Consider the following 21729-nt stretch of genomic DNA (forward strand, 5'->3'; position numbering starts at 1 on the left):
ACCCAACAAAAATAATTAAATTCGAGATGTAGGATAACCACGTAATGATAAAAGCTAAAACAGGATTGGATAAAAGAATACAAGTGAGGAAGAAGAAAGGAGCCGCATGTATTGCCACGTAGGCAATAGTGAGCTGCTATATCCTCTTCAGTTGAAGAGAATTGAGAAACAAAGTGAAGGCAATTATGGGAGTCTCTTTCCTCTCTACTTTCCCATCTTTGGTTCACCTCTCATCTCCAACCAACACTCTCACTCTCACTCTTACTCATCCATGCCCTTCTCCTACTGTAAGCTTTATAACTTTGGTATACATTGCACATTACAGCATTACAGCGAAGCATAATTAACAAACTGTTTCTTTTCCATTCTGAATTTGGACATTGTTGAACAGGTTCTTCTTGTCCGTTGCATTCAAAATGAAACGGACGCCGTTACCGGAGAGGATTTGTTGCTGCGAAGAGATGTTTTAAAATGCTCTGCTGCTACCTTTAGCCTGGTAAGAGTACCCATTTATTGGTTTCTTACACAGATTCTAGCTTTGATTTATATTCAATGAACCTTGTAATTGTATGTGAACGAAATTTGTGTTAAGGGGATATTTTATGTTAGGCATTTCAATTTGCAAAAACTTCAATGATGTGATGACGAATTTCTACCAGTTGTGATATGATCACCTTAGGGATTACTGGCAAGCTCAGGATCATTTGTTCAAATGGCTAATGCTGCTGATCTTAACCAACGCCGACAGCGTTCTGAGTTTCAATGCAAGTCTTCTTAATGCCTTCCATTCAATTACCCATGCTAACACAAGCAGCAGTCTAATCAGTGACAGTTTCTTTTTAATTTTTTTTTTACAGCAAGTATTAAGAAGACCCTTTCAATAGCTCTAAAGGTAAATCCTACTATGATTTGCCAATGCTTTTATCTTTTGTTAAATTATATGTGCTATGCTAATTTATACGAGGAACATATGTTGCACTCGAGTTCTATATTTCGGTATTTATGTTTATGGAAATGCTTATGAGAACTTGAAATTCTATTTTTGTAACTTATTCTTGTAAAAATGTTGTTTCACTTCGTTTCCAGACACACTTCTTAAACTCTGAAATTCAACTTATATAATTTATTCTTGTAAAACATATAGTTTTTTCGTTTCTAGTTTCTGCATTTCTCATTTTAGCATTTCTAGTTTCTGCATTTCTCATTTCAGCGTTTCCGTGCTGCATAGCTAGGAACCCATCCATGTCGTACTTTTTATCATGCTTGCTTTATGTTGGTTAACAGGAAAAGCCTGAACTTATTCCGTCCATACTGACTCTGGCACTAAATGATGCCATGACTTACGATAAGGTCAGGCCAGAAACTTCACTCGTCAATCAACGTTATGGAAGTCCTTTGTGAATTTGACAAAAGAAAACCAATGTATTGATCTCTTTCTGATTTAAGTTTTCAGGCCTCAAAATCTGGAGGACCAAATGGATCCATACGTTTCAGGTATAAACAGTTTGATGATTTTGTCTCATATGAAATTAAATAGTTTGCTCTTTCGCTATGTTGGAATGATTTTGAGGCTTACGCATTCTTAATGTGAATAAAACCTCTAAAGAATGTATTAAACTCTTGCCTGTTCACTACCTTTCTAAAGTTCACCAGAACTCGAGCTTATGACATTTGAGTTATCAATCAATTAGCACTACTCTTAGCTGATGTTTTATAGTTTGAAATATTTTTTTCTTCTCTTTCTTGTTCAGCAGCAATCTTATAATTGTTTTGTCTATTTTTCCTTCGTAAAGTTCAGAGATAAGCAGACCTGAAAACAAGGAACTTTCTGCAGCTTTTAGTCTTATAGACGAAGTAAAGAAGGAGATAGATTCATATTCGAAGGGCGGACCAATCTCCTTCGCGGATCTTATCCAATTAGCAGGTTATACATGTTCAATTCACCAAATTTGCATGTAACCAGATATGGTTTGTCAACAGGAACTTTGCTTGTGACTGAACTTTCTTTGTTCCGTGCAGCACAAAGTGCCCTGAAGGCTACATTTCTAGCTTCTGCCATCAAAAAATGTGGCGGCAATGAAGAGAAAGGGTCATTATTATACACTGCATATGGTTCTAATGGACAGGTTAGTGTTTCTATAAAACTTGACTTTCAACAGTTTATCATGTAATAACATAGAAATGTAAAAGGCTCTAATTAAGGACATGTTCAATGGAAAAGAGTTACAATAGCATGATGTATGCTAAAAAATTTGGCTCCAATGTTTAGACGTTTTTTTTTCTTTCTATTTTCAGAAATACTCTTCAAACCCGAAACTCTATGTTATTTATAATTTATTCTTGTAAAAATATTGTTTCACCATTTCCTATATCAGCATTTTCTGTTTCAATGTTTCTGTTTCCGTTATAGATAGCTCGGAATGACTGGCTACTTATTGATTTAAGATGCTATGATATAATTGTTATGGCAGTGGGGATTGTTTGATAAGCAATTTGGACGGTCGGATGCCCAAGAGCCTGATCCAGAAGGAAGGGTTCCCCAGTGGGAGAAAGCAACTGTACAGGAAATGAAAGATAAGTTTAAAGCTGTTGGCTTGGGTCCTCGCCAGGTATTTTCTTATTCACTGCAAAAGAACCTAATCTTCAAACTTGAGATATTTTAATATTATAAACAAAGAAAAAAAATACTATAATGGAAGGGAGTAGGAAGTTGAGGGACTATGAGTTTAAATTATCCCACACAATTTGTTCGTTAAACCAAGTCAGATCTTTTTTATGGTTGGCAGGTAGCTGTTATGTCTGCATTCCTAGGACCTGATCAAGAAGCTACTGAGGCCTTATTGGCCACTGATCCAGAAGTTTTGCCTTGGGTTCAGAAATACCAGCGTAGCCGAGAAACAGTGTCTCGGACGGATTACGAGGTCAGCATAACCGTAAAACTTGTTAATATTGATAAAATATGCATATTGCTTTTCTTACTCTTAACAGTATTGGAATTGTCTGAATTCCAGGTTGATCTGATAACCACTCTCACCAAATTGAGTTCCTTAGGCCAACAAATCAATTATGAAGCATACTCATATCCTGTTCAAAAAATCGATATCACCAAACTCAAATTATAGAGGAAGCACACAGCATTTCCAAGGGAAAAATAATATTCTTGCAGGCTGTAGCATCTTCAAGCTTCTATTTTGGCCACCTTTATACGGCATGTAAGCAGCTTCAGTTGAAAAATGAGACGGCTTGAGAGTTGTAATATTACAGCTATACTGTATCTTGAACAAGCAAGATAGAATAGCTGCTTCTGTTAAATCGCTATGAGAGTGTTACTTGGTTTATGAACTTTGGATGCGATAAGGGTGTTTAAATATGAGTTACGTGAATTATAAACTTTGCAAGATGGTATTTTGCATGCAATATTGACAATCTATATTTTTAATATTAACCAACTAAATACTGGGCGCTTAAACATTTATACCCTACATAATAACCTTGGCGGATTATTATTTCTTATTTTTACTTTTTAATGCCCCAGTTCATTGGACCGGAGACTTCTGATGTAGAAATTAGGTCAAATAACTTTTAAAAACAAGGTGATTGCAGCTGAGTTGACAATTAATTCAAGTGGAGAGCAAATGAACTAGAATTTGTTTTTCCTATATTAATTTAAGTATATTCTACAAAACAATACAAAATAATACAAATTCTCCCTTTCTGAACAAAAATGCTAATACATAGATAATTAAAATAATTGAGACTCGCCAAAATTTATTTTCTATTTGGGGAAAAAACCCAAATGTAAAATTCGCCATAAAAAAAGCTCGACATATCCATTATGCAAAATCACAAGTTGATCAACTTATCTTATGAGGACTTTGGAGCTATGAGTTCCAACCCACCCATGAAAGGCCTCAATGGCTCAGGGATTATGACAGAACCGTCTTCTTGCTGGCAGTTTTCCAGCAAGCATATTATCATCCGTGGAACTGCACAGGCTGTTGCATTTAATGTGTGGACAAATTTTGTAGGAGCTAGGCTACCTTTACCCTTTTTGGTATTTACTAATGTGGGTTCTGACGGACGATACCGGATTCCTAATCGGCGACTTTGATAGTCAGTACAATTGGATGCACTTGAAACCTGTTAAAATAAAGAGCGACCAATGTAAAATATTAGAATGCTCCAATATTACTGAACAGCAGAACAACGTAAGATGTAGAGAAATTCCCCGAGTTCACAGCAAATGATTTCTCGGAGGAGAAAGAAGCAGTGGAACGAAATCCATACCTCACCATACCGTCCTAAACCAGGCATCCAGGCTTCCACATCAAATTTGCGGTAAGCGGGCGAACCTAGATCCCCTGATGCCATATCTATAGTTCTGCCAGAAAACAAAATGTTTAAGACGGATATGTGGAACTGAAGTAAGCAAACAAATTCATGAAAATTGGTTATAGCACCTACTTATAATGTAAACCTAATGAAGAGAAGAGGTCTTCTTCAATTTTGATAAGTTCCTCATGGTGGGATTCACTCTCCTCCGCTTGGCATAGAATGAACATTTCCACCTTGCTGAACTGGTGAACTCGATAAAGACCCCTGACAAGAAAAGCCAAATTTTTTTTTAGTAAAGGAGGTATTTAAGGAGGCAGATCTTCTCAACACAGCTATCAAATAGCATAGTTCTCAACAAATCCAAATGAACAAATCACAATGAGGTCTTTGAACATAATACTAAATGATGCTCAGATAAATACCTTGTTGCAGCCCCTGCAGCACCTGCCTCTGTACGGAAGCAATGGGAAAATGCAGCATACTTCAGAGGCAATATAGAATCAGCAAGGATAGAATCCATATGGATCCCCCCAACAGGGATCTCTGCCGTGCCAATCAAGCATTGGTCACTACCCTCAATAGAATATACCTGTTAAATATCTGGAATCATCAAAAGTTATATGGAAATTTATGTGAACAGGACGGTAATAAAAAAAGCTTAAGATGTTCACTATAAGGCTCTCCTCAGCCACCAAGCCAGACAGTTGAGCATGTATTGTAGTGAATTGATCAATCAGAAACCTATCTAATGGTCATCCAGCCATATCACTGTCTGAACCATTAAAATGGCAAAATTGTTTACATTGTCATCAACATTATAGCTCATTAGTCATGCTGAGTACAAAATACCTAATGTATTTACCACATTTAAGACAAATTCAAAGAAACTAAATGCCTGCAAACCTGAGTATTATCTCCACGAGGCTGGAAGCCACATTTTTCAACAACCGATGATCTTACAAGCTCCGGGGTTGTTAGAGGGGTAAAGCCTCTTTTCATGACTTCAGAAAGAGTCCAGTTGACAAGGGCCATCTCTAGCATAACTGCTTCATTCTTCAGATAGTAGAATTTCGATCCGCTAACCTGTGTAACCCAATACATTATTATATATATATATATAAAATATAAATGAACCAGTCACTTGTTATGTTAGAAGCCATAGCACCCTAACAACTTATAGGTATAAAAAAAGTCGTTCAATTTTGGTCTTAAGGATGCTCTAAAACCTTCAATGGGACTAATGATGCAGCTTAAACTTTGCACGTACATTTAGAAAGACTTCAGTGATCAATGTAATACAATTGAATCCTATTTACCAGTTATAATTTCAGTTAAATGAAGGATGCCAAATAAACAATCCGCAACTTTTGACCAATTAACATCATCTTACATTGCTTTAGTAATTCAAACAGTTGGCACTGGTGATAAATTTGTCGGTAAAAAGGGAGCAAATCATGGCTAACCATGCCACCTGGACTTTAAAATACCCTTAGAGTAAATAGAGTGAGTACCTCTGCAGCTGCATCGAAATCAAAGAGATCCAGCTCTTTACCTAGATGAAGATGGTCCTTGACAGGGAAGCTAAATTCACGAGGAGTACCCACCTAAGAGCAGAGAGAACATGTAAAAGCGCTGCAGCCACAAACTAACATGCATAAATTGGATTAACGGAACATTATTAAAAAAAAATGAAGAACCAGTCTAGAGAATGATGTACCATCTTTCTCACTGTTGAATTTTCTTCACCGCCAATAGGAACATCAGGATGAGTCATGTTGGGTATACATTGCGCTTCCTGCTGTAGCGCATCGGTAAGTTTTAGCAGGTCTTCTTCCAAATTCACGAGTCCTTCCTTCAGATTCTTGCCTGGCAGCAAAACGGAAAGATAACTTTCAAAGAAGGGGGTGAAAGTAAAGAAAGAAAAACGGCACATCTCATTAACTATCAAACCAATAATTAAAAAAAGTGATAAACAGCGTGACAATTATGCAAATGTGTACCTTCCTGTATGAGTTTTTGACGCTCTGATGGCTCAAGCTTTCCTTTCATTTTGTTTGCTACTGCATTCCTTTCTCCACGAAGCCGTTCTACTTCCTGATATCTGAACATTACAAATTAGATAAAACTGAGATACAAACTATTTTACTGAAATAATCATATTCTTCCTAGTATTGCTTATCTTCAATTTTTATGCCAAACAAGATTGCCTAATAATTCTAAAGCTCATCGATGCAACAAACACTAGTTAAATGCATAATCTTTACGAACGTATAACAATTTTAATATAAAATTTGAGTGTTTTAAAGATCAAGCTTATACATATTGGAGGCTGCGATAACAATAGCAACCTTTACCAGCCAGCGTTACTGCAACATACATGTAAACATTTTATTAACAACATACATGTAATTTGTAAACACTTTATTGACAGTCTTTGTTTATTACTCATCATCAGAAGTAACAATACTTTCTAACAAAATGAATTCCCCATGAAATTAAAGAACAAAGCATGAAAATTGATATAACAAACTGACCTTTTGAACAGCTAACATCTTATCATAAAGGTGAAGCACAAGTTCTAAATTGGCATTAGAGTTCCTATTCTTTATATTCAGAGCAACCGCGTCTTCATTATCCCGTAGCCACTTGAAATCAATGGCTGCCTTCCATTGCGGCTTCATCCCTACATTGAACAAAATTTAAAACAATCATACTTCTGTTCTTCAACTCTAAACCAAATGCGACAGAGCAAAAATAAGTAGATTTCACCTTTAGTATCTACATTTTCTGGTGTTGTAGCTGCTTCTTGCGCAGTCGCTGTTGCAGATAGCGCTCTACTTAAGATACTTAAAAAAGGTCTTGTCTGATGACGATTATTACTAATGGAAAAACGGAGGGGAAGAGAACCTAGGGTTAGGGTTTTGGAAATTGGCTTATTCAAAAAGAAAGCAGCAGGAATTGAAGCCATTTTTAGGGTTTGTACGGTCATCCCGCCAAAATAACACTGCAAACCCATTTATCTTCTCTTTCCCTTTCTTCTCTTCTTTTCTGTGGACAGAATTTCAAGTTTTTCCTCCTCCTGTTTTTTTGGTGGAATTTGGAGTCTACTCTACTAGACAGCGTCGTTTCGATAACCGGAACCATTTGGAGGTTATTAATGGCAATAACAAAGTTTTCTTATACCACCCTATCGTTTTATGAATATTTTATGTTTACATAATTAAATTTAAAGGCCAAATGTTGAAAAAAAGCCAAACCTTTCACAAAAGTTTCACAAAAATTCTGACCTTTTAATTTTGTCGATTTTGGCCAAAACTGATTATTTGGTTTCACATAAGTCCTGACCTTTCAATTTTGTCGATTTTGGCCAAAAATGGATTATTTGGTTTCACAAAAGTCCTGACCTTTCAATATTTCGCATGCCACATAGGCGTCACATAGGCTCCACATAGACAAATTGAATCAAATTAAGAGTTGGCCACAATTGAAACCAAATAATTTGTTTGTGGCCAAAATCGACAAAATTGAAAGGTCGGGACTTTTGTGAAACTTTTATGAAAGGTTTGGCTTTTTTAAGACATTTGGCCAAATTTAAATGTATGTTTTATAATTTAATTGTTTTTTAGTAGTACAAGAGGTTTTCTGAATAAATCTCAGTGATAAGACGGCATTTCAAAATGCCGACTCGAATAGTGTAGGTCTGTTTATAAAATAAAATCTGACACCAAACTTTTAAACGGATGCGGTTTGAACCCGCACCTTTCCTTAAATGTTAATGTACAATTTATTAATAAATTATTAGTAATTTTTTTTAACAAAAATAAAATATAATTACGTTAGTAGTTAGTGATTTGATGATTCAGAGGGGAAGTTTATTCAAGCTAGAGTTGCTAACCTGCTGGGTTCGGTTACTCCACGTAATGCAGAGATTATAGGCATCCGTGAAGTTCTAAGTTGGCTCAAAGGTACTCTGAATGCCATTATTGAGTCGGACTGTTTGGACGTCATTAGCAAGCTTAGAACGTCAAGCGGAGATGAAGAGGAAGGGTTGATATCGGATTGCCCATTTTTTGCGAAGGAGTATCATAATTTATATTTTACTTTTGTTAGGAGATCTGCGAACAAGGTAGCGCACACTCTTGCGCAATCAGCCTGTTCTATGTCAGGTAATCGAAAATGGTTCTTTAACTGTTCCGAATTCCTTATCAATGTACTCGCTTCGGATTTGATTTAATGGAATTACATTTGAGATCAAAAAAAAATTAGATTTTTATTTTTAAATTAATTTTTAATCACTAATCTTACTGAAATTCGAAGTTGAAACTTCAAGAACAAACAAGAGCGCCTTACTCACTTGAACTAGGCTTCCCTGTCAATTATTAATAGTCTAGCACATAAAATTTACATAACATAGTTTTCCTTTAGCCGCAAAATAAAAGGGATGAATCATTAATCCGAAACAAAGTGCTAAACACGAATCTGAACCGTCGAAAGAAGATGAGAAAACACAACAAAACGGAGCTATAACCGTCGGATACCGGCCAAGTAACACACAGCAAGAGTTAATCTTAACCGTCTGTCAAAATCAGTTGATCACGTTACGTCCCACGGATTTATTAATAACCATCTATAAATAGTGGGCACAAATGTTCAATTTGACCCCGTACCATTATTGTTTTAGCTTTTATATTTTCAAGATTCTGTCTCTCTCTCTCTGCTCTTTTCCTAAGGTAACCGTCTCTTCCCCTTTCTCTCTTCCTGTTTGTAAAATTAGGGTTTCGCTCTCTTTAATCATTCGTTGTAAAGTTCTTATTTAGCGTAATATTTGTTCGAATTCTATACCAAAACTTGTAATTCTGCTGTAGAAGCTTGTTTTAGGATGCTTAGAGATTTTCGTTAGGGTTTTATTGTGTTTTTTCCTTTGTAATCTGGCTTTAAATTTTGATTGGTGTTTTGTTATTGTTTCAATTTGTAGATGGCCCGTACCAAGCAAACTGCTCGTAAGTCAACTGGAGGCAAGGCTCCAAGGAAACAGCTTGCCACTAAGGTTACAATCTCAATTTGTAATTGTGCTTCTTTTTCTTAACGAACATAATTGAAATTTTGTTGATGGCGTTTCTGTTTGTATATAGGCTGCTCGTAAGTCAGCTCCTACTACTGGAGGTGTGAAGAAGCCTCACAGATACAGACCTGGAACTGTTGCTCTTCGGTAATAATTTGCGTCTTTCCCGTGAAGTCTTTATTATCATGCAGGTGGTGGCGGTGGCTTTTGTAGCTGTTGAATTAACTTTGACGTTACTTGATACTGCAGTGAAATTCGTAAGTACCAGAAGAGTACTGAACTCCTAATCAGGAAACTCCCATTCCAGAGGCTGGTTCGTGAAATTGCTCAGGATTTCAAGGTATAATAAATTATAACCGCCACTGTTACTGTTTCAGTATTCAGTAATGTAGTTTGACATGTCTTTGGCAATTGTTGTTGTTGACATTTTTCTTGCTTTGGTTAAATTTGCAGACCGATTTGCGTTTCCAGAGCCATGCTGTTTTGGCTTTACAAGAGGCAGCTGAAGCTTATCTGGTTGGATTGTTTGAGGACACCAATCTCTGTGCCATCCATGCTAAGCGTGTTACCATCATGCCTAAAGATATTCAGCTTGCGAGGAGAATCCGTGGTGAGAGGGCTTAGAAGAGCTCTATTTGCTTGCAAGGCTTGCATAGCTACTAATTGTTCATGTAATTGTTGGGGTGGTAGGAGTGTTTTGTGTCAAGATATTAATTTTTGTTTTGGTCAGTTCTTTGTTTTTTGTTACATTCCTAGTGGAATGTTTAATTAGGAAGAAACTTGTAGGCCACTTATGCTTGAATGGCTGAGTCGGTACAGTGGATTTTTTTGTTTTTGTTGCTATGAAAACTCTGGAACAATGTAATATTGTTCCTTAACGATGATGTTGCTGTGCATTTGATGTGGTGTTTTACTATAAATTTGCTGCTTATGAATACTATTCCTATATGAGTCTGACTGCTTGAATCTTGCCTGTGATCTCGTGATGTATAATTTATTAAGAACCGCAAGGGTTTGAGCAAAACTTGCATTAATGTCTTATGCTGTACTGCCCCATGGTTGTTGAATGGCTAGCCAAAACATTAATGTCTTATGCTGTGCCCATCCCATTTTATGCTCAATAGTAAACCAAAACATAATTGAACTCGAGATTTTTATAAAATTTTGAGATGTGAATACGAAGTTTGGAAGTAATTTATACTGAATTGCTTGTGTAGCCTTGCATGTTATTGCTTTACTTTAACCAATACTTCTGATTCAGTCGTTAACTTGGAAAGAGCCCTTGCAAGCTATTATCTCTTTGCACATCTTTTTCTCCCATTATCATTCATTAGTTCTCCGAAAGTAGAAGTGCTTATCTTTTGGTTTTGTGATTTCTATATGATTTATGATATAATATGGAATCAAAGAATATAATCAGAACTTGCACCTATAAATTCAAAATAACACTACTCCGGGAGGTTTATTATTTTGAGCAGTTCAAATTATATCAATCTTACTATTTAATTTAAATAGTCAAAGAAGCTAATATATTACTTTAATTAATTTGAACTATTTTGGTTATATTTTTTTAAGTTACTGGTAATAATTATACAATTCAATAAAAAAATATTAGTGCTAATTGTATTTTTTTCAAAAATTGTAAATCTCAAAATGTAATTGGTATTTTTAATATATACAATCTAATGATATTATATAGTTAAATTAAGTTGAATGCGGTTGTAATTTCTATTTTAGGTTGCCATAGCTTCTCCGAGTGGGCAATATCATCATGATGAAGGCTCAATTAGATCTCATACGGACTTCCATTGTACTAAGGATCTAATAATCAACACGCATAAAATAAATTTGAAAAGGTTAAAAAAAATCAATAATCAAACATTGCCAGTAGCTAATCTAATCCAATTATTCTTCGCACCAGCCTGGTCAAACATTTAATAATGAATAATCAGAAAGCGGTGCCTCTTTATTACGAGGGAAGTAATGCAAACATTTTTTCTTAGGCTCAAACAGTAATCTATAACAGTTAAAAGGGGGAGATTAAATGGAGAAAGAACCATCATCTTTGAAGATGATCGGCAACAAAAACTAAAGCATTTCTGTAGTCAGCTATAGTTCTAATGGACAAGCCAAAATTTCTTATTAACTCGTTGAGTAAATAGGGCATTCCTTAAGAATATAACCTTCATTAAAGAAAATGATCAGATGGTGCAAACTTGGATACATACTTCCAACAAGAACCTTCTACAGAGGGCCTGGAAAAGTTCCATTCTCCCTCTGCTCATTCCATCTGTCAACCTGACACCATTACATATCAAAAATTAGCTCAAAGAAGTTAACACAGCCACATCCAGAAATATATGGTAGTTCAATCCACAAGAAGTTCAAAATCCAAACAACTACGGGAGTAATAATGTTCAATATTTCAAATATCAAGGAGTGACAAGTTAGCAGATAGTTGAATCTGTGCAAAGTTCAAGCAAAAGAGAAGTAGGAGTTGCGAATATAGAAAACATTGCACAAATAGACGAGAAAGTTATTATCAAAATATAATTCAGATCTCTTTAAAAGCAGGGAACCTAATCTAATAGGAACAGGCCACGTGTTTCCCTATCAATCCTAAGGACTTGCAGTCTATAGTTCCCCTTGGATGCATCGTTGCTGCTCCCACACCGTTATTCAACCAACATCAGTAATTTTCTAATCAAAACAGCAGTGATTTAACCATAAACAGATACTAAGATATCTCTATAACATCATAATGATGATGCTTATGCCTCTACTAGCAGGTTAGAAGTAGAACTTAGAATTATACCTTATGTTAGAAAATTGAATAAGCTTAAAAGTCCAAACTTCTCCAACCTTTAATTCAGAATGAAAGAAAACACCAACATACAAAAAATACTTGAAAATACATACCCATTCACCAGGACAAAGGGAGCGGTAAAATTTGGCAAATTTGTCGCACTCTTGTGCACCTTCCCCCTTAGCAGCTACACACCTATAGAAGATGACAAGAAATACTAGAATGTTTAGAGAAAGTAGAAGGCGTCTGCACCAAATTGGAGCATGTAGATATACTGAAAGAATAAACAAGAAATAAAGAAACCATGCAAAAGATTTGACTTACCGGTGGTACTCAACATATCGGGTAAAGCAGTGCCTTGACTGATTTGTAGTTGGGAAACGGAAGTCAGCTGGTGCTGTCTCAAGCTGGAAACCATCAAGGCAACTCCATTGTAAAAGTGAATATTAAGTAGCACTTATATAAAACTTTAAAGTAAAGGTTCATGATAATACCTTTATCTCTGGTGCCTCATCAGCAGCTTCTGGCTCATTTGAACTCTCTTCTAGACTGGTTTCACTGCTTTCTGCATCATCAGCAGGAGTATCTTGACTACTGCTTTCAGCAGCAGTATTAATTTCAGTGGTTTCTTCGGCAGCAGCAGCAGCAGGAGTAGTATCTTGTGCTATTTCTTCAGCAGCAGCAGCTGCAGGTGCTTCCTCGACTTTCGCTGCGGCAGGTTCAGCAGACACGGTAGTTTCAGGCTTCGCGTCTTCTTTTACTTCCACAGGTTTAGAACCTACTTCACCTGACTTCTCCAATAAATAATGCTGTATTCCAATATTAAAATTCCATAAGCAGTAGCTCATAAGCTTTCTATACTATCGGCCAATTTCATTCCTTTAACTAATTCGGGAAAATTCAAGAGGAACTGGGTAAAATTTAATATACAGCAGAGTCTCAAGGATTTGCTATGAATCCTTTAGTAAACTGAAATCAAAAGGCTTGCAGTACAAAAATAGCGATCATCAATTCTTTTTCCTCTCTTATGAATTACTATTCTATGTGATTATAATTCTTTAATTAATAAGATTACCCAGCTAAATAAACCTCAACAAATCCAAAACGTCATCGAAAGAGATTTAAAAAGTCGCATTTCACTATAATAGTCTACAACAATAGAATCAATTGATCTCATTAGACAAAAAAATTGAAGATCCGTTACAATCAGAACGGAATAGAAACAGAGAATTCACATAGATCTACAGCTTAAAAAGTCAAATAGAAATGAAAGAAAAGAAACCTGGGATAAGGAAGGAGTTTGAGATGTTGCAGTATCCGCCATTGCTGGGAAAGGAAAGGATCAGATTTGGGTAAGTGGTTCCAGCAAAGGGACGGCCTGAAAGAAAAAAGAAGAGCAGTAGATTGGGGTTTAGGTTAAGTGGAGACAAGGTTTGTACTGTTTTACTACTCTTATTCAGCTGATGGGAAATTCAGGTGTTCGCTCACTTTTGGCCACGTTTTTTTTTTAATTCTTTTTTAGTGTAATTTTCTGAAGCTACTGGAACCATGCACTAGAACGAAGTGGGCCTTCTTTGCACTGTATTTTGTGGGCTTTATACTTTCTAATGGGCTATCCACTAATGTGAGCGCACACAGTAAAAGAGAAGATAACAAAAATATTCAAAAAATGGAATAAAATAACAAAAATGCTAAGTTTGTTGAAATATTACATGAGCACCTCAAAAGGCTGAAACTTTACATTCAATACCTTTTCAATGAGGATGCAACACATGGCACACACAAAACAAGTTAAAAAAAGTCAAAAACGCGTCTGACATGTGTCTGCCACGCGCATCAGAGCTGTGCACCAATCACGCGTCAGTTTGTCAAAACTATTCAAACATGTATCATTTATGTATCTGTTATGTATCAGATATGTATCAAATACATATTTGATTATTATTTTTTCATTTTTCTTTAACAAAAATAAATAAATAAATATATATATATTATTAATATGTATTATTTATGTGTCTCGAAGGTGTATGTATAATATATTTTAAATTAAAAGATATATGTATCACATATTTTAATTAAAATTCACGCATTAAATAATATCAATAGCCTCTTATAATAATCCATCAATTTTAATATAAAAATTACAATGTATAAATTATACATCAAACATGTATCTATAATGTATCATAACTTAACATTTATGTTATAACAAAATTACAGTTTAAAAAAAAATTAGTCTGCAATGTATTATAAGAGGGAATGCTTTACTCAGGGTCTCATTTTCTAACACTCTCTCGAGCATAATAATTAAATTGACTTGTGATCAAAGATGAACTAGCGTTAACATATAATTATCACTTGTATGGGCTACTCCACTAGTTTAAAAATCGATTGATGTATCTACGATGTATCAAAGATGCATCGATAATGTATTATTTATGTATTTATGATGTATCAATAATGTATCTATAATGTACCGGTGGTACATCTATGACGTATCAGGTGATGTATCTATAATGTATCATTGTTGTATCCAGTATGTATATACATGATATATAAATAAAAAAAACTAATAATAATATAATGTCGTCATAAGAAATGTATCGTATATGTATAGTATTTGTATTTGAGTTGTATATTTAACGCATTGAATATATAATTTACGGATAGTTGAAATGTATCTATAACATATATAAAAATAAAAATATGTCACATGCTCTGTAAATTGTATAAATTATTTATTAATGATACATAGTAAGGATATACTTATTATATTTTAATTGTATATGAAAGATGTATCTAACAAATACATCTAAAAGACATATATTAAGGATGTACATATTATGTATAAATTATATATCAACGATGTATCTGTTTAATACATTTTTAAAATATATCTATCATATATATAAATTATTTATCAGAGATATATTAAATATGTATACAAAATCTATATGCAATACATGTAATAAAATTTTCGATAAGTCTTTGAGATGTATTAAAATATTAGTAATAAAACTTAAAAAGAGAAAATAAGAAAAAAGTTCCGAACAACGAATATGCAAATGTATTGGATATGTATTCGAGGTGTATCGTATATGTATCGCAGATGTATCAAATATTTTTTTCAAATATTTTTTGTATGTATTAAATATTCATCGGTTGATTCAATTAAATCGATAAAAATAACAAATAACAAATTAAAACATACCACAAAATACATAAAACATACATCTCTTAAATAATATAAATACATGTTATATACATTTCAAATACATAAATAATACATCACTTTCTCATTCGCAGTGCCACCATATTTTTTTAAAAAATGCGATGTTATTTTTTAAAATACAAATAAACTGAATTAATTAAATAAAAATTTGAAATAATATATACATGAATTGTTAACGAATATTTCAAATGCATTCTTATTTTTACTTTTAAACAATGTTATAACATCTAAAGTTATACATGTGTGGTCCTTACCAGAGTACAAATTCGTAAAAACAAAAATATTAAAATTGGACCCGCCCACTTTCACCACTATCTTCGGCTTCTTCATCTAGAGTCTTCCCTATTTCGGCTACTATTCATTAGTCCAATTTATTCTCACCATTACTAGAGATCTACATCACTACCGTGTGTTTACTTGCGTGGTCCGCCACCGCCGCCACTTGCTCCGCTCCTTCGGTTCGTTTTTCTTTTGAAATTTGGCAATAATTAATTGAAAAAAATTTGGCAATAATTCTTTGCTAAATCCAACCTCTTGAAATTTGTTCTATAAATCAAGTAGCTGGTGACAATAAGCAAGGCACTCAGCATAGTGAACTTATGCTAATTTTTTAATCAAAGCTTTCCTTTTACTAATGTCAATCATTAAATAAATCCAAATTTAATAACCGTAATTAATTTACACCATCAAGTGCAACGAATAATAAAATTAATAGTAAAGTTAATTAATGCTGACTCCTCAATTTAACCAGGAAAAATACTTTAATTGAAACCCTAAATAAAAATTAGAATATGGAAGTGTAAAAATAATAAGAGAGAAATTTTACTTTGACTGGAATTAAATAAAGTAGGCGGTGGAGGAGGAAGATCAGATAGTGGTTGTTTGGCGGCAAAAGAGGAGATGGCTGCCGGAGGTGTAGGAGGAGGAGGAGAGTGTTATTATGGCGGTGGTGAGTGTTGACCGTTGAATTCGAACAGTTGAAGAAGGATACGAGAGATTATTAAAGACGTGTTTGTTTATCTGAATAATAAAATCCAAATTGGGTTCATGTGTTGCTCCCTTATTTTTTTTTTGTCAATTAAGTGACACATGTAAGGATGAGACGAAGTATATAAAAGTTGTAATAATTTGCCATTATTAGCTCTCTAATGTAAACAAAAAATTAGCAGTGATGAAAGAAATATGGTACTTTAGCATTTTTGTAAGAAATTGCCGTGATTAGCCTAATCTTGTAATTTTTCCATTGACGAGGTCTTGCCATAAGGCCCATTTTTTACTGAAGAGTAAGCCTTTAGAAAAAGACCCGTGAATCGATTAGCTTCCTTCACCTTTTCGCAAAACGACACTCTCTAACCCTTCTTCTACGCATAAGATTCATGCCAACCACAACACTCCAAACTTAATAAACCAAACAAAATTGTAACAAAAACAATGCACAACATGTTAATTGAATTAATTTACAACTGATTTCTGATTTCATTTTCTTGTCATTTTCATATATTTTATATTTATTTTCCCATATTTCAACGGCACTAACTAAACTTGAAGTTGCTATTTCATACAATTAATTTAGGTACGTATCAATTATCAACAATAGTTACTAAAACGAAAGTCAGTAACTAGTCATTATCGTAATGAAAATTCTAAATTAGGCCTGGTTCATGAATTTTTCATACACCTATTCAATGAAGTATTAAAAAAATCTAACATAATTTTCTCTTTTTTTTCATTATTTTCTTTTTCTTCTCATTTTTCTAACATATCTCATTAGATAAATACATGAATTTTTCATGAACCGGATTTGGGTAAGAATTTCTCACAAAAGATAGAAAAAAAAAGACAACCATAAGAGATGAATATATAAATAAATATAATCGATAATTGACGGTTAAAAAAATAAATATTTATTCTCTCTCTTAATTTGGTTACGATTGAAGATACGTTTAGGAAGCTTTTGAGTAAATTACACACGTATACTAAGATGGCGGGCTTAGTCAACATATTATATATCAAGATCACTGAGCTAGCCAGGCATGCTTAATTTTTTTGAAAAAATGTCATTTATATTTTAAACAAGTATCTTATGATGAGCTTGCGTACCTAACTATATCAACTGTACACGATCTAATTATAGTCGATTCTCTAATAATTAATATACATGGCAGATTAAAATTTATCCATTATTAAATTTATTAATTTATTAAATATTAAATAAGATGTAATATTGAAACCAATTCCCTAAAATTTTATTAATTATTAGAATTATTAATTTACCGAGTATTAATTATTAGAGTGTATACTGTACACACTAATAAATGTTGCTACTAGAGGTGAGTAAAAATTAATTGGAACAAATTAATTAAATTAGTCGAACTATTTCAACTAATTATGTTAAAGAGTTTCGTTTAGTTATAAAATTAATTCCAATATGGTTTATAGATTTTGCATAATATTAATTTTTCACATTTTAAGTGGAAAATTTGAATTCATTATTTTTGATTTATGATAGACTGTTTTAAAATTTTAAAATTTTAAAAATAATTAATAAATTTATGAATTTTATGTTAAATTAAAAAGATAGAATCAATAAATTATTAATTTAATATTCCATAAATTAAAAATTTAATAAAATTTGTAAATTTGAAAAATATAAAATCAATATAATCAGTGCGTTAGAGACTTAGAGTTAATAGACGGTGAGACCTGGTGGAAAAAAGAAAGCAAAAAGAATAACCACATCTTGTGCTTCGAAATGCTTTTGATGAAATATTAGCGATGCATGCATATACTTAGATATTTGCAACGTCTATAAAAAGTCATAAAAACATAGTAGCATGTTTTGCAATTCATAATCGTCTAATATTCTTTAATTTTTGTTTCTTTTTACTCAGTTTTGACTGTTTACTTCATGCAGCAATTGTCACGTCCATGTTCATAACAAATTAAAGAGCTTCTGCTGCGATAGTGAAGTATTCTATAAATATATTAACAACACAAAGTCACAAACTATCGCACAAATCTTCAAAAAAAAAAAAAAATCATGCGGCAACGTCGTATAATTATTGCTTGAGAGTGTTGATTCCATGTATTGATTGTGTCATGTCATATTTACAATAAATTAGTGCGCATTTAAAATAAGGAATCTTTTAATTATCAGCACTTAATTTTTTTACGTGACTAACGCACCATTAGTTTATTATACGAATGACATGACACATTGGTTATGTGGAATAATTTTTCTTGCTTAGGTTTTGCTGTAATTACTCCAACAAAAAAAGAGGTAAGATTAACGAGAAAGAATCTAATTTAGGTTAAACCACGTTAGTTTAATTGACTAAAATAGTGAGAAATTAAGAATTTTAAACGCCCTTTTGTTTAAACAAAAAAGTAATAATTAATGCACTTAGTAATTAATACACAAAATATTGGTCGCAGACTCATTGGAAGAAATTGATTTTGTTTTCATGCAGTACAACTTAAAAATCTGAAAAGTGCATATTTTAAATCTGGTTGCCTCAAGAATGCAATATATACATGTATTTTGATGAAAGAAAAAGAAGAGAAAAGCAGATATGAGAAGCTGAGAAAGCTTGATGAATATGGAGCGTACCCTTTTGCAGCCTTGTTCTGTGAAAGCAAAGCATGGGAATGAACAACTTTTTATTAAATTTTGTTGTGAAAAGCAAAATTTTTATCAAATATTTATTTTTAAATATGATAAATTTCAATTCTATGCTTAAATTTAAATTCAAATATTTATAATAAATATGTTAAGATGTTCTTCTAGTTTATGTGAAGTCGTGAGTTCAAACTCCATTCATGCATGCGGTTGTTTAAAACTAGGGTCTAGAATTTATCTTCCGCAAACAACGTACACAATTCGAGTAAGGACTAGTCTTAATGTAGAAGGTTTAAAGGCATAGTTTTATAATTGATATCTGTTCAGAAAATTTTATAAATTCTCTAAAAAAAACATTCAAATTCGAGATTTTTATAAAATAAAAACATTAATTAAACCATCTTCAGAGGTAAGTGAGATGCAAAGTGTAACGGAAGCTTGAGCGTGACAGAAAATTCCAAAACCAAATTTGGCAAGTACAGATATGTTTCTTAAAGTTTATTCATGATTATCATCATTCATTTGCATTTCTGTTTTAGAAAAAGAAATCCCTGTCCCAAGCCTCTGGTTAAATTTTGTATTTACCCCTAATTATTTTTTTGTTCTGGAAATAGCCAAACGAGTCAATAAGTTTGACTAGACATGTCCTATGAAAAATGAAGCAACAGTAGTACGTATGATTGCAAAAAGAAGAAAATATCTAATTAAATGGAAACACAGACCAGTTGTTGGTGTGAATGGAAAAAGGCAATACAGTACTTGTTGGAAGCATTAATTAGTGTATTTGACCAAACAAAGAAGGGTAAAACAGACAAAACACAAACACTACTTAACACTGTATACTATAGGGATAATGTCCTTTCTCTTCTTTTAAACACAAATACTAAAATATTATTACTAATTTATCTGTCTTTATCTTTCCATTTTGATGTGCATACATAACAATATCATTCCTACCTCACTGCAAATTAAAAGCTTCACAAATTACAGAGACACAGCAGTGGTTTGATTTTCTTAAAAAAACTGTTCAGTTTTCAGTTTTCAGTTGTTTGTTTTAATTTTATATAGAGGATTAGATCTAAGAGACAGAGAGATATTTTATTGTTTCTGAAATGGATAATAAAAGCTGTCAATCTTCTGGTGATTCTACAATCACCAGCAGCAACACCAATCATAATTCAGATCACTATCTCAAAAACCTCAATAAACTCTCTCACAAGATCTCTAAACCAATCATACCTAGAAAGCCTCCGACGTCGTTTGACCACGGGCAATCCTTCAATAATGCTCACACTACTTCTAATGCCAATCAGCCTCAACCTCAGCCGGCGCAGCATCAACCGCCGGTCTACAATATCAACAAGAGTGATTTCCGTGACGTCGTTCAGAAGCTCACCGGATCTCCGTCTCATGACAGGTACTCTGCTCCGCCGCCTATTCATCCGCCTAAGCCTCAAAGCTCTCGTTTGCAGCGTATACGCCCTCCGCCTCTCGCGCATGTTACCAACCGTCCTCCTCCTTTGCTAAACAGCGCTCCTATTCTTAATCAGCAACCGTCACTGTCTCAACCTCTCAACGCTCCCATGAGTCATCTTCATATGTCTATGCCGCGGCCTCCTTCGGCTCCTCTTTCGCCGTTACCTCCTTTTCCGTCGGTTCATCCGGCGGCTGAATCTCCGGTCTCTGCTTATATGCGTTACCTTCAGAACTCGATGTCAGCCTCCACCGCTCTTTCCGGCGGCGTTGATTCTAATAATAAGCAGTTTTCAGGATTCTCTCCGTTAGCACCGCTGGTCTCTCCTAGGTGGAATAACCTAGCTCCTCCTCCTTCTCAACAACAGCAACCGTTTGCTCCTCCGCCGCAGATGATGATGCCGCAGTTCCAGTTGCCGACGTCTCCGTCGCCTTTTGGATGCTTGAACTCACCGAAATCGCCTCATCCTTTCTTTTCACCAGGCTCATTACTGTCACCGTCAGCATTTCCATTGTCTCCGACATTACCGGTGGCCAGTCCTAGGTGGAGAAGTCTTTGACTTTGACTTCTTTTTTCTCATCTTCAGATCAGGTAAGTGTAATTTCTGATGTCGTAAACGATGTGGTTTAAAATTTAGAAAGGAATTCCTTTTTGTTAGGATATTAAATCATTTGTATATAGCTCAGTCAGGGGGTTGGGTTAATTGGATTCACCAGTGGTAAGTGGTAACGCTGGTTTCTTTTACAAGGTTGTTATTTTTTTTATGTAAATAGATTAGATAAAGAAATATGTTAAACAGCAAAACTTTTGTAATTTGTTCTATGTTTTTTTGCTATTGGTGCTTCTGTCTCTTACTTGATGATGCCGGATAGATTTTTGCTGTCTTTAACTTGAATAAGTTTGTTTTAGTGTTTTGCTTGATTAGTATATTTAACTCTGAATTTGAAGCATGTTTTGATTTGATTAACTTTAGCGGTGTTCGGCTTTAAATAGAGTATGTAATTATGTCATGAGAGTTTGAAGAATGATTGCAAATTAATGATTTAAGCTGTTGTAGTTTCCTGTGAGGGAAGCTAATAAGAGAGATATTTTCCATTGTTGATTTCATCTATCTTGTTTGGTTTGAATTTTCATTTCTTAGAAAGATAAACTCAAAATCAAATAAGACTACAGTGACACGTTCACTTTGAAAAATTCTTGC

At 33.9% G+C, this 21729-nt stretch overlaps 5 protein-coding genes across 5 annotated transcripts; 3 read left to right on the forward strand and 2 right to left on the reverse strand.

Moving 5' to 3' along the window:
• The first annotated feature begins 101 nt into the window (after positions 1–101).
• On the forward strand, positions 102–3342 carry LOC126666353 (thylakoid lumenal 29 kDa protein, chloroplastic). The gene is made up of 11 exons (XM_050359384.2): positions 102–287; positions 392–496; positions 680–768; positions 862–892; positions 1285–1350; positions 1454–1494; positions 1794–1924; positions 2020–2126; positions 2472–2609; positions 2787–2921; positions 3012–3342. The coding sequence occupies exons 1-11, from the start codon at positions 186–188 to the stop codon at positions 3120–3122; spliced, it is 1056 nt and encodes a 351-aa protein (XP_050215341.1). The 5' UTR covers positions 102–185; the 3' UTR covers positions 3123–3342.
• Positions 3343–3636: 294 nt separating this feature from the next.
• On the reverse strand, positions 3637–7452 carry LOC126666352 (serine--tRNA ligase, chloroplastic/mitochondrial). Its single transcript, XM_050359382.2, has 10 exons — positions 7105–7452; positions 6870–7018; positions 6336–6429; positions 6053–6201; positions 5847–5939; positions 5239–5418; positions 4758–4924; positions 4465–4599; positions 4288–4381; positions 3637–4140 (listed from the first exon to the last, which is right to left on the reverse strand). Exons 1-10 carry the CDS (start codon positions 7349–7351, stop codon positions 3865–3867), a joined length of 1584 nt encoding a protein of 527 aa, XP_050215339.1. The 5' UTR covers positions 7352–7452; the 3' UTR covers positions 3637–3864.
• A 1501-nt stretch (positions 7453–8953) lies between these two features.
• On the forward strand, positions 8954–10281 carry LOC126664837 (histone H3.3-like). The gene is made up of 5 exons (XM_050357411.2): positions 8954–9065; positions 9311–9382; positions 9468–9544; positions 9647–9737; positions 9851–10281. Exons 1-5 carry the CDS (start codon positions 8982–8984, stop codon positions 10019–10021), a joined length of 495 nt encoding a protein of 164 aa, XP_050213368.1. The 5' UTR covers positions 8954–8981; the 3' UTR covers positions 10022–10281.
• Positions 10282–11342: 1061 nt separating this feature from the next.
• Positions 11343–13698, reverse strand: LOC126665422 (cytochrome c oxidase subunit 6b-1). The gene is made up of 5 exons (XM_050358230.2): positions 13486–13698; positions 12698–13012; positions 12528–12610; positions 12317–12398; positions 11343–11695 (listed from the first exon to the last, which is right to left on the reverse strand). Exons 1-5 carry the CDS (start codon positions 13525–13527, stop codon positions 11642–11644), a joined length of 576 nt encoding a protein of 191 aa, XP_050214187.1. The 5' UTR covers positions 13528–13698; the 3' UTR covers positions 11343–11641.
• A 6232-nt stretch (positions 13699–19930) lies between these two features.
• On the forward strand, positions 19931–21382 carry LOC126687953 (VQ motif-containing protein 9). Its single transcript, XM_050382508.2, has one exon. It carries the CDS (start codon positions 20167–20169, stop codon positions 21085–21087), a length of 921 nt encoding a protein of 306 aa, XP_050238465.1. The 5' UTR covers positions 19931–20166; the 3' UTR covers positions 21088–21382.
• Positions 21383–21729: the final 347 nt, after the last annotated feature.

The sequence above is a fragment of the Mercurialis annua genome, linkage group LG1-X (genome assembly GCF_937616625.2).
Source record: "Mercurialis annua linkage group LG1-X, ddMerAnnu1.2, whole genome shotgun sequence".
Lineage (NCBI taxonomy): Eukaryota > Viridiplantae > Streptophyta > Magnoliopsida > Malpighiales > Euphorbiaceae > Mercurialis > Mercurialis annua.